The 12,391-nt window shown below is 39.3% G+C and overlaps 1 protein-coding gene across 2 annotated transcripts in view; it reads right to left on the reverse strand.

Annotated features, from left to right (window-relative positions):
• The window catches only part of SPPL2B (signal peptide peptidase like 2B), a 28,342-nt gene that overhangs the window by 13,763 nt on the left and 2,188 nt on the right, over window positions 1-12,391 (reverse strand). Inside the window, exons 2-6 of one of the 2 annotated variants that reach the window (XM_050910667.1) lie at window positions 5,110-5,229; window positions 2,547-2,729; window positions 1,755-1,844; window positions 1,253-1,392; window positions 270-412 (exon numbers count right to left, since the gene is read on the reverse strand). In XM_050910667.1, the coding sequence (XP_050766624.1) occupies window positions 270-412; window positions 1,253-1,392; window positions 1,755-1,844; window positions 2,547-2,729; window positions 5,110-5,229 (676 nt within the window). Of the gene's footprint in view, window positions 1-269; window positions 413-1,252; window positions 1,393-1,754; window positions 1,845-2,546; window positions 2,730-5,109; window positions 5,242-12,391 lie in introns of those variants that run through there. The other variant, XM_050910668.1, reaches the window with a different exon arrangement.

Consider the following 12,391-nt stretch of genomic DNA (forward strand, 5'->3'; position numbering starts at 1 on the left):
ATAAAAGGTGGAAGACATTAAGTCTGTATCTGCTTAATAGGCTTTAACATTTGAAAGAAGCTCTGTGATCACCTAATCCAACCTCACTAAAAGTAGGTATAGAAATCTACTCGGTGGGTTTTCTTACAGGGTTTTAAATCATATTGGGATGAGGAAACATGGCAGAAGACAGCTGTTTCATAATTATTTTCACAGTAAAAATGTTCTTTAAACGATGGCAGCCTTGTGATACTGAAGATGTATCAATACAAATACAACTTTAAGAGTACCTAAGTGGTCATAGAAGAAATAAAGGAGGACCAGCATTGAGCAGCACATCACTACAAATACACAGATCATTATTGGAGTCACATCAACCGTTTCATCATCATGTTTCTCTGCCCCATCATCACGTTTGTGCTTCATGTACCGCCTGAAAGAGTAACACGGCTATAATCAGTCCACTCCTTCTGCAACAAAATATAAAAGGGCACTGAATCTTCAGTGAGAACTACATGGGGTTGGAAAACATGACATGACACCAATGTGTGCGTTGATTTCCACTCAAGTCAGTGGAACTCCACATTTTACATGGACGTATGAACATTAGATAAAACACAATGCATAAAACAGTAAACACTGCATTAGTTTATCAAGAGTACTATTTTTCATTCACTAACAACTCAACAGAATCCTGAAAATTACCGCAGAATGATTTGCTGACTTCAGAAGAAATCCTAAAGTCAGGTTGTGTATATAAAGTAAATGTTAAAAATAAGTGTGGCATAGATGACCTCCTCCCCCCAACTCCACTTACTGGCAAAAAGTAACCATAAAATGGCAGTAAAAGATTCATAATAAACATAGTATATGTTAGCCATCTAATCAGTTTGTTTTGCACTATACTAATAAAAACAATCTTTATTATTTTTTTACAAAATATTTTTATGGTGAATTTTTGCAAAAGCCCAGGTAGGAAGCCTATTACTCTCCCATTTTCCTTCTGAGCTTTTCAAATGTCTGGCTTTTTGACAAAGCAAAATACTAAAACACTCTACATGCAAACTATACTCTAATAATTTAATACTGAGACAAAGCCAATACAAGGCTCAGGGCCTTTCAAATGTCACATCAGCATTTTCCCATTCTGGTTATACAGACAGTCTCCAAACCTCATTAGCAGAGCTACCGGGTGATCTTTAGCTAAATACCATGGGGTTTTTTTCTGTGAAAAAATACAGGAAAACTGACATACTACATTCCAGTTACTCACTTTTTCACATCTCTGCTTCCTGCCCAGTAGCCTCCAATTGCAACAGTCCCCACAGCCATGACAAATATAATCACCATGTTATAGTCTAGCACAGGCTCATTTGGTGCATACATTGCCCCTTTCACTGAGCTGCCGAAACTCTGCAGAAGTAAGTACAAGTTATGAAGAACTTCCAAAAAGCTACTTTAGCAAAGGTTCAGTTATTTAGTTTTCCCTAAGCAACCTCAGAATCCAGCTTTATTATAAATACTTAAGAGCAATCTATTGGCTCTGCTATTAGTGATAGTTATTTCCAGCACCAGGACCCATTTTGATTTTATTCTGAAGATGAGAAATAACCTCCCAAGAGATTTGCATTTTTTGCATCAAAACATAATACTGCAATCTTCATGAGTACAACTCTCTACAGATTCAAAGCTCTTGAGATGGACTTCAAATACTGTTGAGCAGTGACTCATTTAAATGAGATAATATAAATCAGAACATTTAGTATCAAGTTTACCTTGCCAATATCTAACATATCAGTATAGCTGAGCAGAGCCACAGGAATATCAATCTCTTCATATTGACTCCTGTTACCCCCAGGAGGAACCTGAAAGAGAGTTCAGACCAGGTAAGAATATATTCATTTCTACAAATACTTCTACTACTTCAGAAGGGTTAAAGTTGCAAGTTCTGTTTCTGTTAATTTGGAAAATATTCTAGAAAGGAACATAATGACAGCAAAAACTCAAAATGTATGCCTGTTTCCAGTAAAACATAAGTCATTAAAGACTAACAGCAAAATGCAGCAACCAAACCTCAAGCAGTACCTTTTGCACATCAGGGTCATGGTTTTATGACTGATGTGTGCCTCTATATTGACTACAGTATTCAAAACTACTAATTTTACAAAACATACACTGGTGATGCTCCAGCTGAATCTAAAGCACTAGATTCACTGTGCTCTAGATCTCATTGAAGGTAGTAGTATGAGTCAAGAAACCAACCTCCTCCTCTGATTCCAGTATTTCCTATGGCATAAGGATAATTCTGAGCCCTTGACTTGAATGTTACATGGGCTTTGTGCAGCACTCTTCCTACTTAAATGAGTACCTCCTCTTGTTTCATTAATCCTTCCTTCAGATGTATTAGTTCCACACATAGCTATGCAATGTACGTACACGCATACACATACATATACATATTATTTATTTTAAAGAGGAGCATCAAATACCAGCAATAAGTACTGAAGACAAGACAATATCTAACATCAGAGGAGTATCAGCAATATAGAAAGACAGGAAAGACTTACCAGTCTCTCCCTACTAACAATCAGCAGCCCACGAGCTCCATTTATCTGAGCAAGCCTCACTTTCTCATAGAAGGTGCAATTCCCTCGCATCACCATGGGGATTTGATTATTAAATCCCCCATCGGGTACATCAGAAGGAGAACACAAAACAGATGCTGTCTGATCCTGCAGTTGCAAGAGTGACTGAAAAGAAAGAAATTAGTTAAATACATATATATAAAATAAAATTATAAAAGAAGTCAAGAGCAGAAACCACAGAGTTTCTAAAGGGTAATTTAGACCTTTCAAGTAATGGAGCGATAGAGTATTCTCAGAGAAACTTGAAAGCTGAAACAGTGCTGCCCTCTCTATTACATAAGGTCCTGCCTTGCTTCACCTTATTGTACAGAATTCTGCTGGTTATAAAATCTGGGTTATGATCTGCACTTGCATTTGTTTTCTTCAGCACTGTTGCTGTTCTGATGCACGCATCCAGGATGTAGGAGCAAATTATTATAATGGCTAGGGTGGCACAGAGTGGCAGGCTGAGATGATGTAGGGTATGAACAGCTAGAAACACAAACACAGGCTCGGGTAAAGTACAAAAGCATAGGCAACAAAAATAAACTTCTATTTTGAAACCAACCATATCCAGTTAGCTGAGATTTTGGATCCTAAGCACCTGGATACTGGATTTTAAGCTGCTTCTCTCACTGCTTGTGATTCAGAGATGTTGCAGGCCTGCCCCAATTCCTTAGTTTTGGCCCTCCTCAGACCCAAAGACATCTACTCTGGTATGTTTACACAGGAACAGCCCAAAGACACTTCAAGGTTTTAGAAATATCAGCACAAATTGTTCCTTGCAAAACCTAAACAATGAGCATCTTTGCCCAGTTCTATTTGCAAGTCACCTGAAAAATGCAATTATCTACCAAATAACTGATTCTTGGTGTGACCTGTGCTAACAGAAGCAGGTCACAGCCCCGCTTTTGCTAGGAGTTGAGCTGTTAGGTTTGAGAAGTGTCAGGGTAAAGTTTTAACCTGAAAAGCTGACACATGTAACACTTTGTATTAGAAATCCATAGGTACATGATACAATACCAAATACCTGTATAACTGACTCTACTGTTTTAGGAGGAAAGGGTAAGGGTCAAGCTGTCAGTAGCTCCAAGCTTATTCAGAAAACTGCTGTCTCCAACCTGGCTCCTACTTTAGAGACAGTAAAATGTCTCCACACACGCTTCCTGGTTGTCCAGGTTTCAGGAAAGCTTATCAGCTCTATCAGAGCACAACACAAACGCAGAATGAGCTCAGGTTGGTGCACTGCATCGCCTCCGTTAATAAATTGTACTGCTGGAGTACTGGAGAGAAGGAGGAGGAGGGAGAATGTGAAAGAAGGGAAAGGCAGAGGGAGAGCTGAGGAAGGAAACAAGGATAGACGAGGGATATAGCATAGGCAACACAAGCGCCCTGTGGACGGCAGATCAGAACCTGTTGAGTGCTTCAGTTCCAGTTCAGTGCAAGCTGTTCTGGACTATAGTAGCTCCTGCAGAGTTACTGAAATACGTCTCCAGTGAATTTTTATAAGACTGGTTGAAACAAGATGTCTACAGTACAGTCCCCAGCTCTCAAATCCTAGAACCTAGAATGCTAGAGACTCCATGGGAAGTCTGCCTGGATCCAGTCGAACAAGACCCTAAGCCTTTCAAACTAGCTTCCTGCACTTCTGTGTTCCCACTTCTGCTGTTGAAGCAAAGGGATACAGGGCATACATGCTCTGACTTCACGTTACACAGAGTCAGGTCAAGAGCACGAGTTTATTAGCTGGGTCTACACAAGGCGAAGGCAGCTGCAGCATCTGAGCTATCTATGTATCTAGGGAGTAATCTGCAGTTGGGATAAATCCACCACGGGTAATTAAGACTTGATTATACATTGATAAGGAACATTAATAATTCTGTGTAGCACTCAGCTGGTAGATTAAGGAATACAATGAGTAAAAGGAACAGAGTATCAGCCAACTACTCCACATCTTCCCCAATTAGTAGCTCATTCAAAGTGTATTTGCTGATTTCATCAGCGACAGTAACTTTTTCTCACGGAATAGAGTGAAGAATTGACTCAATTGTCAGCTTGTACAGCTTTGGATAATGCAGCAAAAGCTTGACAGTTTGTGACTACTTATTCTTACACTTGACAGAACTATGAACCACTGAGAAAGCACTACAGGTCACAGTTCAGTATATTAGCAAGGCCATGTGATATCTTTTTGTAACATACTGACATACAAAAACTCCTTTCCAATCACAGGCAAGTGCCATTTTCATTTAACTGATCAAGTTGTGCAAAAGGAAGATTTTTGTTTTGAACCAGAAATAGTCATTATCTCTGCATGCTGCCTGGAAAAGAGTATTGCCATCATAGCACTGCCTAAGATGATGTTAACAGACAAAAATATTTTCTAAGTAGAGCAAACAAAGTAGTTGCTTCAAATTCTGCTAATCCAAGTTAGAAATTAGAAGTTTCCCTGTAACAAAGGCATTTTTGAATACATTCTTCTGTCATTGCTTGGCTAGGTACTTACAGCTTTACCCAGATCATGTGGCAAATGGGCCCACTGAGAGTTGAAGAGGATACAGTAGTCTTTTCCTTTGCTGCTCCCCTTCTCTGAAAGGACATGTACCATCCCATACTCGCAGTACACCTGAAAACATAACAAAAGTTTCACTACAAGAATTTTTGGTCACATGAAATAGCTGAAGTGGTGGGCGTAACTTGCTGTTGACTAGCGTGCTTTGTATTTTAAAGAAAAACAAAAGATTCTACAAAGTTTCAGTATCTGTGCAGGGAGTACAGTGGAATTTGTTATTATTTCCATCATACTCCAAACAAAGACTTCAGATACATTAGGCAAATTCTCTCCTACACAGCAACTGGTCAAAGAATCAAATGAAACCTCACTGAATGTTACTGGATGTGTTTTAAAAAACCCAAACAACCAACCCCAAACAACTCAGCTAGAATGGTGCACACATGTATACAACCAGAGCAACAGAAAAAAGCTGGACTACTGCAGAACAGATAAAGACAGCTAGACTAAGAGGCCTGGCCCCTACCAACTCCTGAAAGTACAGCCTGAAGTAACGATCAATTCCAAATTCACATCGCTCCAAAACTCAGCCTTGGACACCTTTGCTGTACGTCTGACAAGACCCCATAGCATCATCGGCTCTCTTTTTATGTCCTAGGTAGCACATCTAGATTCTCAAGACTATATCCTGCATATACTTTTCACTGCTTCAGTGATCAGCAGTCACTGCTGTCAAAACTCCAACAATATTTGCTACAAGTAGTGAACATAATTACAAGCCTATACTGAGTCTGGCTGGGATGGTTAATTTTCTTCATAGCAGCTGGTATGGTGCTGTGTTTTAGATTTGTGACCAAAACAATGCTGATAAACTAATGTTTTAGCTATTGCTGAACAGTGTTTGCACAGTGTCAAGGCCTTCTCTTTCTCACTCTGTGCCCCTAGTGAATAGATTGGGGGGTGCACAAGAAGTTGGGAGGGGACACAACCAGGCAGACAACTAAACAAAGAGATATTCCATGCCATATAATGTCATGCTCAGCAATGAAAAGTGAAAAGAGGGGTTTTTTAAAGAGGGTAGCTATCTTATGCTCAGGAACTGGTTGGGCATTGGTCTACCTGTGGGAGGTGGTGAGCGATTGCCTTTGCATCACTTGTTTTCTTTCTTTCTTCTTCTACTTCTCCTTTGCTTATTAAACAATTTTTATCCCAACCCACAAGTTTTCTGGCTTTTACTCTTCCTTTCTTTTTCTTCCCTGTCTCACTGGAGGTGGGAGGGGAAGTGAGCTGTGTAGTGCTCAGCTGCCTACCAGGGTTAACCCACAACAAGGTCATAGAGGCAGAACGTGACAGCTTCACTCCAGTTGTTTATAGGTAAAATCCCGTAACTTGAATAATGAATCATGAGCTTTGGCCACCTTTAACTTGACGTTCAGCCTCTGGAACAGAGCTGAGTTGCAGCAGAAGGACCATCTGAACTCTACACCCAAGTACAGCCCTGGCTGCAGTCCTGAGCTGAAGAACTAGGAACACTACACTCAAAGCTGTGTTTGCACCTCATGCACAGTTAGTCACAGACTGGGTTTCACACATAACAACCTGGCCTACCATTCTTCGCTCAAAGCTCTCTTAAAACTATTACTAATTTCTCAAAGCTTCAAAAGGTACAAAAAAAAAAAATAAAGAGACCACACAAAGCCTGAGTCTTCAGCTAATCAAGGCATGCCTGTGGTATAAGTTATTTCCAGTTGATATGCAGCCTGGCTTCAGGTTGGAGCTACATCAGCCTTTACTGCAGCTGCCTCTGCACTGGGAGCAGCCCATGGTAGCAAGAATAATCCTAGTTGGCTTAATCATGGAAACATCACAATTCTCCTGAAGAACTCCAGGAAATTGAAGTAACAACCCAGATCCTGTAGGAATTTGGAGAAAGAGAACAAGGACCGCAGAGAAAAGTAAATATAGTAACGTGCAGCAAATATACAAGTTTAAGGCATCTTCTCAATTGCGATACACTGTATGTAGTCTGTTTATTCAGCTAAGCATTCTAACCACATCTAACTGCAAGAAGTGCTCCTTTTAACAGAAATATTTTCAGCTTCTCATCCCTGCAAAATAATACATAGCAAACATAGTAATTTCCTCATTATTTTGGTTATGTCAGATTGTATCAGGCCATTTTCCAGCAAAATTGTAAGACCTAGGGGGTAGCATAGGGTGACTGGTCATCACAAGCAGGTACTGGCAAACACCTCCTTATTACAGGGTTATTCACCAATCTTCTTATTCTTCATGATGAGCTCTGTGCTTTTAAATGTTTCCTCCCCTCCTTGTCTTTCCTGCATATAGTGACACAATTTTGTGAGTACCAGATGTATTCCTCATTTTCCACCCAAAAAGCCAAACCAAAAATGCCTACAAGACCATACATAGAACCTGCAAAAGTAAGTATTTTTGTGGAGTTGATGCAGTTGTCTGCTTGTACACCAAGTCCTAGTAGGCATTTACCCAGGCAACCAGAAATCACGAAGACAAACAAAGCAACCGTGGAAGTATGTGCAACTTCCATACCACTAGTGGTGGTTTTATTTAACTTTAATTAGTGGCGATTTCATTCTCATATTAACTGAACCAAAATAACTGTAAATCTTCCCCATCCTCAGAAATTGTTGAAGAAACACAAAGTATATCATGAGGTCTACCGTTACTGTTCTTGCAGTCTAAGGGCTCTGATACAAATCCTCCTTCCCATTTCTAAGTGGCAAACGGGTACCTCAGCATTGCTTCGCTCCCTGACAATAGGGTCTTTTCCTTACTGGAACGAGAAGGCATGCAGAATTTAATTTTAACATAATCCAAGTCACCATTAAGTGCTATGGGACACTTCTATGCTCTTCGCGGCAGCAACAATGGGGTTGCAGGCACTGTCTTGGGCATAGTGTCAGGCACCATCTCCACTAATTGCAAAAGTGTAAGCTTAAGAACCCTTTACTTCATGCAAAATACTGAACGTCATTTCCTTGGTACCAAGCCTGCTCACATGCATTCTGTGACACATCTGGTCAGGTTTGAACACCACCATGTTAAGAATTCAATTTAAGATTAAGATCTGACCATTGCACAGTTGCTACAGAAAGCTTTAAATGCTTCAAATAAAAAAAAAAGTTCAGATACAAAAGAAATGCCCAGAGAGCAGGACAAAAACTAACTTTTGAGGGTTGGGTTTTTTTCTTTTAAAATTCAATTATACACATCCAGATCAATGCTTCTTTTTGAAGAAGGAGAGTCTTGCTGATCTTTAATTACTGCTTCAGAGCCTCACAGTCCTCTTACAGAGCAACTTCAATGTTTAAGTAGTGCTGTCTGGTAATGGACTATAAAAAGACAATGCTGAGAGCAAATGCAAATTATATCTATACTTTAGCTTCATATGAGCTATTAGATATTCAGGAAAAAATTGACCACATATTAAATGTAGCATTCTCAAAATACTGTTTTAGCCCAGTGATACAGGAATCCAGTGCCTAGGAATACCAAACATTGTTAATGTAACTGGATTCTTGCTATTATCATTTCTTGTTCCAAGAGCATTTGCTTCCTGTTGTAAGGGGAAGTTTCTTCATTTTATTGCCATTTTAATTGAGAACTCTCAATAATCCTTACTAGCACTTAGCACTTTGAAATTTATCTAAAAAAAAAAATATCTGAAACACTTACAATAACTGACCTGGCTCTCACCTTAACTAGTCACACATTTTGTTTTGGGTGGCAAGCTGCCCATTCATTAGTAACGCCAGGACACAGGATGAGCAGAGACCATCAGTTCACCACCACCAGGTTCAGAAAAAAAAAACCAAACAAATCCAACCCCCCCCCCCCCCCAACAAACAAAAAAATTCCCTAACTACCTTATCTTTCTACTCTATGTCCTACTGTCCTCTACCCACAGACCCAACTCCTCCCTTCTCATTCTTCCTTGTCTCTTTCTCCTGTCCAGCATTCTTAAACAAAACTGAAGTCATTGACTGGAGACATGTTTAATTGCTTTATTGCTCAGATTTAGTTTTCCCCAAGCAAATTACTTTGTGCCTACCAGAACCAATGAAACCTTGTTCTGGAGAGAAACACAATGTAATATCCCTAACCATCGCTGCTACTGAATTAGACAGAAAGTTGCGACAGACTAATCTGTCAACACCTAGTTTAACATTCATAAACTAAACAGACTGATGATTTAATAATTATACAGTTACACTCTTACAAATACATCTTACACATTTGTTTCTCCAGGTAGCAGCTGTGAAACAAGATGCTAAAGATGACTGGAGGCAGCAGCAAAGTTGTGTCTTAACACGTTTGTTCAAAAATCCATTAAAAGAATCCATCATTCTCATTTCTCCCTCTTTATTTCAAACCCCACTACACAGAAGTTACCCTGCATCCCTAGGAGACACTCAGGGTAAAAAGATGCTTTTTGGAACACTTCAAAGAATGGTCCTTTAAACATAAACAATCTCCACACTGCCTGGAGGATAAACGATGCCATTCTACTGCAAGATGTCAGCAAAGCAGTAAAGAAATATCATCCATATACAGGAGGCAGTGATTTTTATATTTAGCTCTTTTGTATATAATTGGTCTTCGATAACTCATGCAGCAACTTTTTCCTTTTTTTATAACATTAGTGTTCATTAAGTGCTCTAAAAGCTATTACATTTGTCCTGAAGTGCGCAGGGCATGGCAGGTTACGCTGTTTATTTCAGTGCAGATTAAAGCCACTAGAGCAAAGTGCAAGCTTCCAAGATACAGCTATTTGTGGAGGAAGGCAGATGCTGTTGTGCATGTGTGGTGAGGAAAAAATGTGTTTAGCAAAAAACTCCAACTATTTGCCATGGTGGACTTTTTAACTCATATCTCAGCTATCCAACCATAGCACCTAAAACCCTTTCAACAAAAGGAAGTATTGAAAAATAATTCATTATTATTACCTTGAATTTTACTTTCAAGAGTAACAAGCCACAGAGATCCAAATACAGACACAGACAAAAGACCAGAACAAAAGTGTTTCCTGCTTATTGTTACAGGATCTGACTGGCCTTAAAAAAAACACCAAAAAAACCCCCCAAAAACCAAAACATCGAGTAACTCTGTTTTGAATATTACGTGTACAACTGCCTCCAAAATCTTCAGGCAGTTTTGCAGGAGCTAGCTAGCTGTAATTGAACAGCTTTACACATTTGAGAAAATCAACCTGTACAGTTAAAGTTTTACATTTATAAGATATAAGCTACATATCTTTAAAACAAGAGAATAAGTAAAGAATTTCCATTTAAATAACCATTACTGGAACTCAGTAATAATCCCCAAATGGCACACTGAAGACAGTAATACACAATTATGCTGAGCAACTTAATGGATGTTCTTTAAAGAAATATTAAGGGAGTAAAAGGTTACTAATGTGAAGTGCTCAGAACATTTTAGAAGCTATGTGTTTTTGTGTGCCAAAAGCCAAGTAAAAAATCAAGGATGAGAGGAATTAAAGGGAATATGAGCAGGGCTAAAAGCAGAAGAGGGTGTACAGAGTTTTAGAAAGTCCATGGAGAATGTGGATTAACAGACATTTTTACAAAGCAATTATCACTTAGCATCAAAGCATAGTTCTGAAGTCTGTTAACAGCCACTACAAGTTTGTTCTTATCCTCCCACCTAAGCAGAGCAATAAGCATCAGTTTCTTGTTTCAGTACCATAGGGCTTTGATGCTTCCAGTTTTGTTTTTATTTATGTCACTAGGTATCAGACATCAAAAGTAAGTTCAAAGCAGTGCAGCTGATGCACTGGGATGGTGGCAACATTTACGACGGTTCTTAGTTCCTAGAGATCACTCCATATCCTAGATTAACCCATGAGAAAAAGTAATCTCCTGTGCAGATCCTATACAATGTTCCTACAAGCCCCAAGGGCTCTTTTCCAAGTGTTTGGATATCAAGCCCAGCCTTTTTCTAACACTGACAGAAAAACAACAGCTGTTGTGACAATAAGGTGTTTTATGACACTTGCTTCTTACAGTACATATGATTTAGAAAGCACTACAACAAGCTTCCATAGGAATGGGCTTCCTAGTCTCAAATAGCAGAAGTAACTTCTCCCAGTTAAGTAGGGAATTATCTATTTTCCCTCTATGAATAAGGAGAGAGTATTTGTATTTAAATATTGTTACCAATCAGGCATCCATATTCAACAACAGTGCCATGTCACAAGCAAGACTCTGCACAGCTGGAAATTTGCTGGAATCATAGCTTTATGAAGATTGTTGTATAATTAACACAAAGCAAAGTGTTTTATATAAAGCTGCAAAACAAGGAAAAGGTTTTCACACAATAGAAGCCTAAAGTCTGAGGGCACAACTTAACAGGCAAGTGAACCAGTCTAATTGTGGCATTAGAAGAGCACGCTTCTTTGCTCTGAACCTCATCAGATCCTTCCATGTTTTTTTCAATGCTTTAAAAGAGCAGAACACTCCCCAGTTTTTGGTGAGTGAGTTTTTTTTGTCATGTTGGTGAATTAATGCAGCTCAGAGACAAGCACTGGGGCTTGCAAGTTAAATGATGGAAGAAGATGGAGGAATTCAGCTCACCCATATTTCAAGAAACTGCAATGTGAGCGACTGAGCCAACCTAGTGGCTCATTCTCATTTGTTCCTCCCTGCCTCTGTCCCCAAACTCACCTGGATGCCCCATATACTTTTTCCACTTTCATTAGCTCTATCAGCTGATTTGGTCACCTGAATCTCAGGGAGATTTAACAGACACTAGGAGCTGTGTTCCTTGAAGAAGGAATGAATGAGCTATGCCTACTCTTACAGTACGTATCATCCAAGACACATAGCGGAGTTCCCAAAGCTGGGGTGTGTTCTTTCCCATGAACTGCACTGATCAATTTGCAGATCATCAATAGCAGACAGCAAATTTGCACACGAAGAAAACACTCCTTCAACAACCACTGTACAGTGGAGAGAGTTTCATATTCACAATGCAACAATTCCACAAGACTAAATTGTCAACCACCACCTTGATCCAGAATTTCAGACAGTCTTTTCAACTCTTCAGACCTACATCACAGAGCACTCTGATTTTAAATACAGAAATCATCACCTCAATTCAATGTTCTGCTGAAAGCTAGTATAGTCAAGACCAGCTAGATCCAACACACTCACTGCAGATCATGTTACTATATTCTTCATTAGTCAAAGGCTCATGTATATCTGCTATTGTTACA

The sequence above is a fragment of the Gymnogyps californianus genome, chromosome 24, assembly GCF_018139145.2.
Source record: "Gymnogyps californianus isolate 813 chromosome 24, ASM1813914v2, whole genome shotgun sequence".
NCBI lineage: Eukaryota > Metazoa > Chordata > Aves > Accipitriformes > Cathartidae > Gymnogyps > Gymnogyps californianus.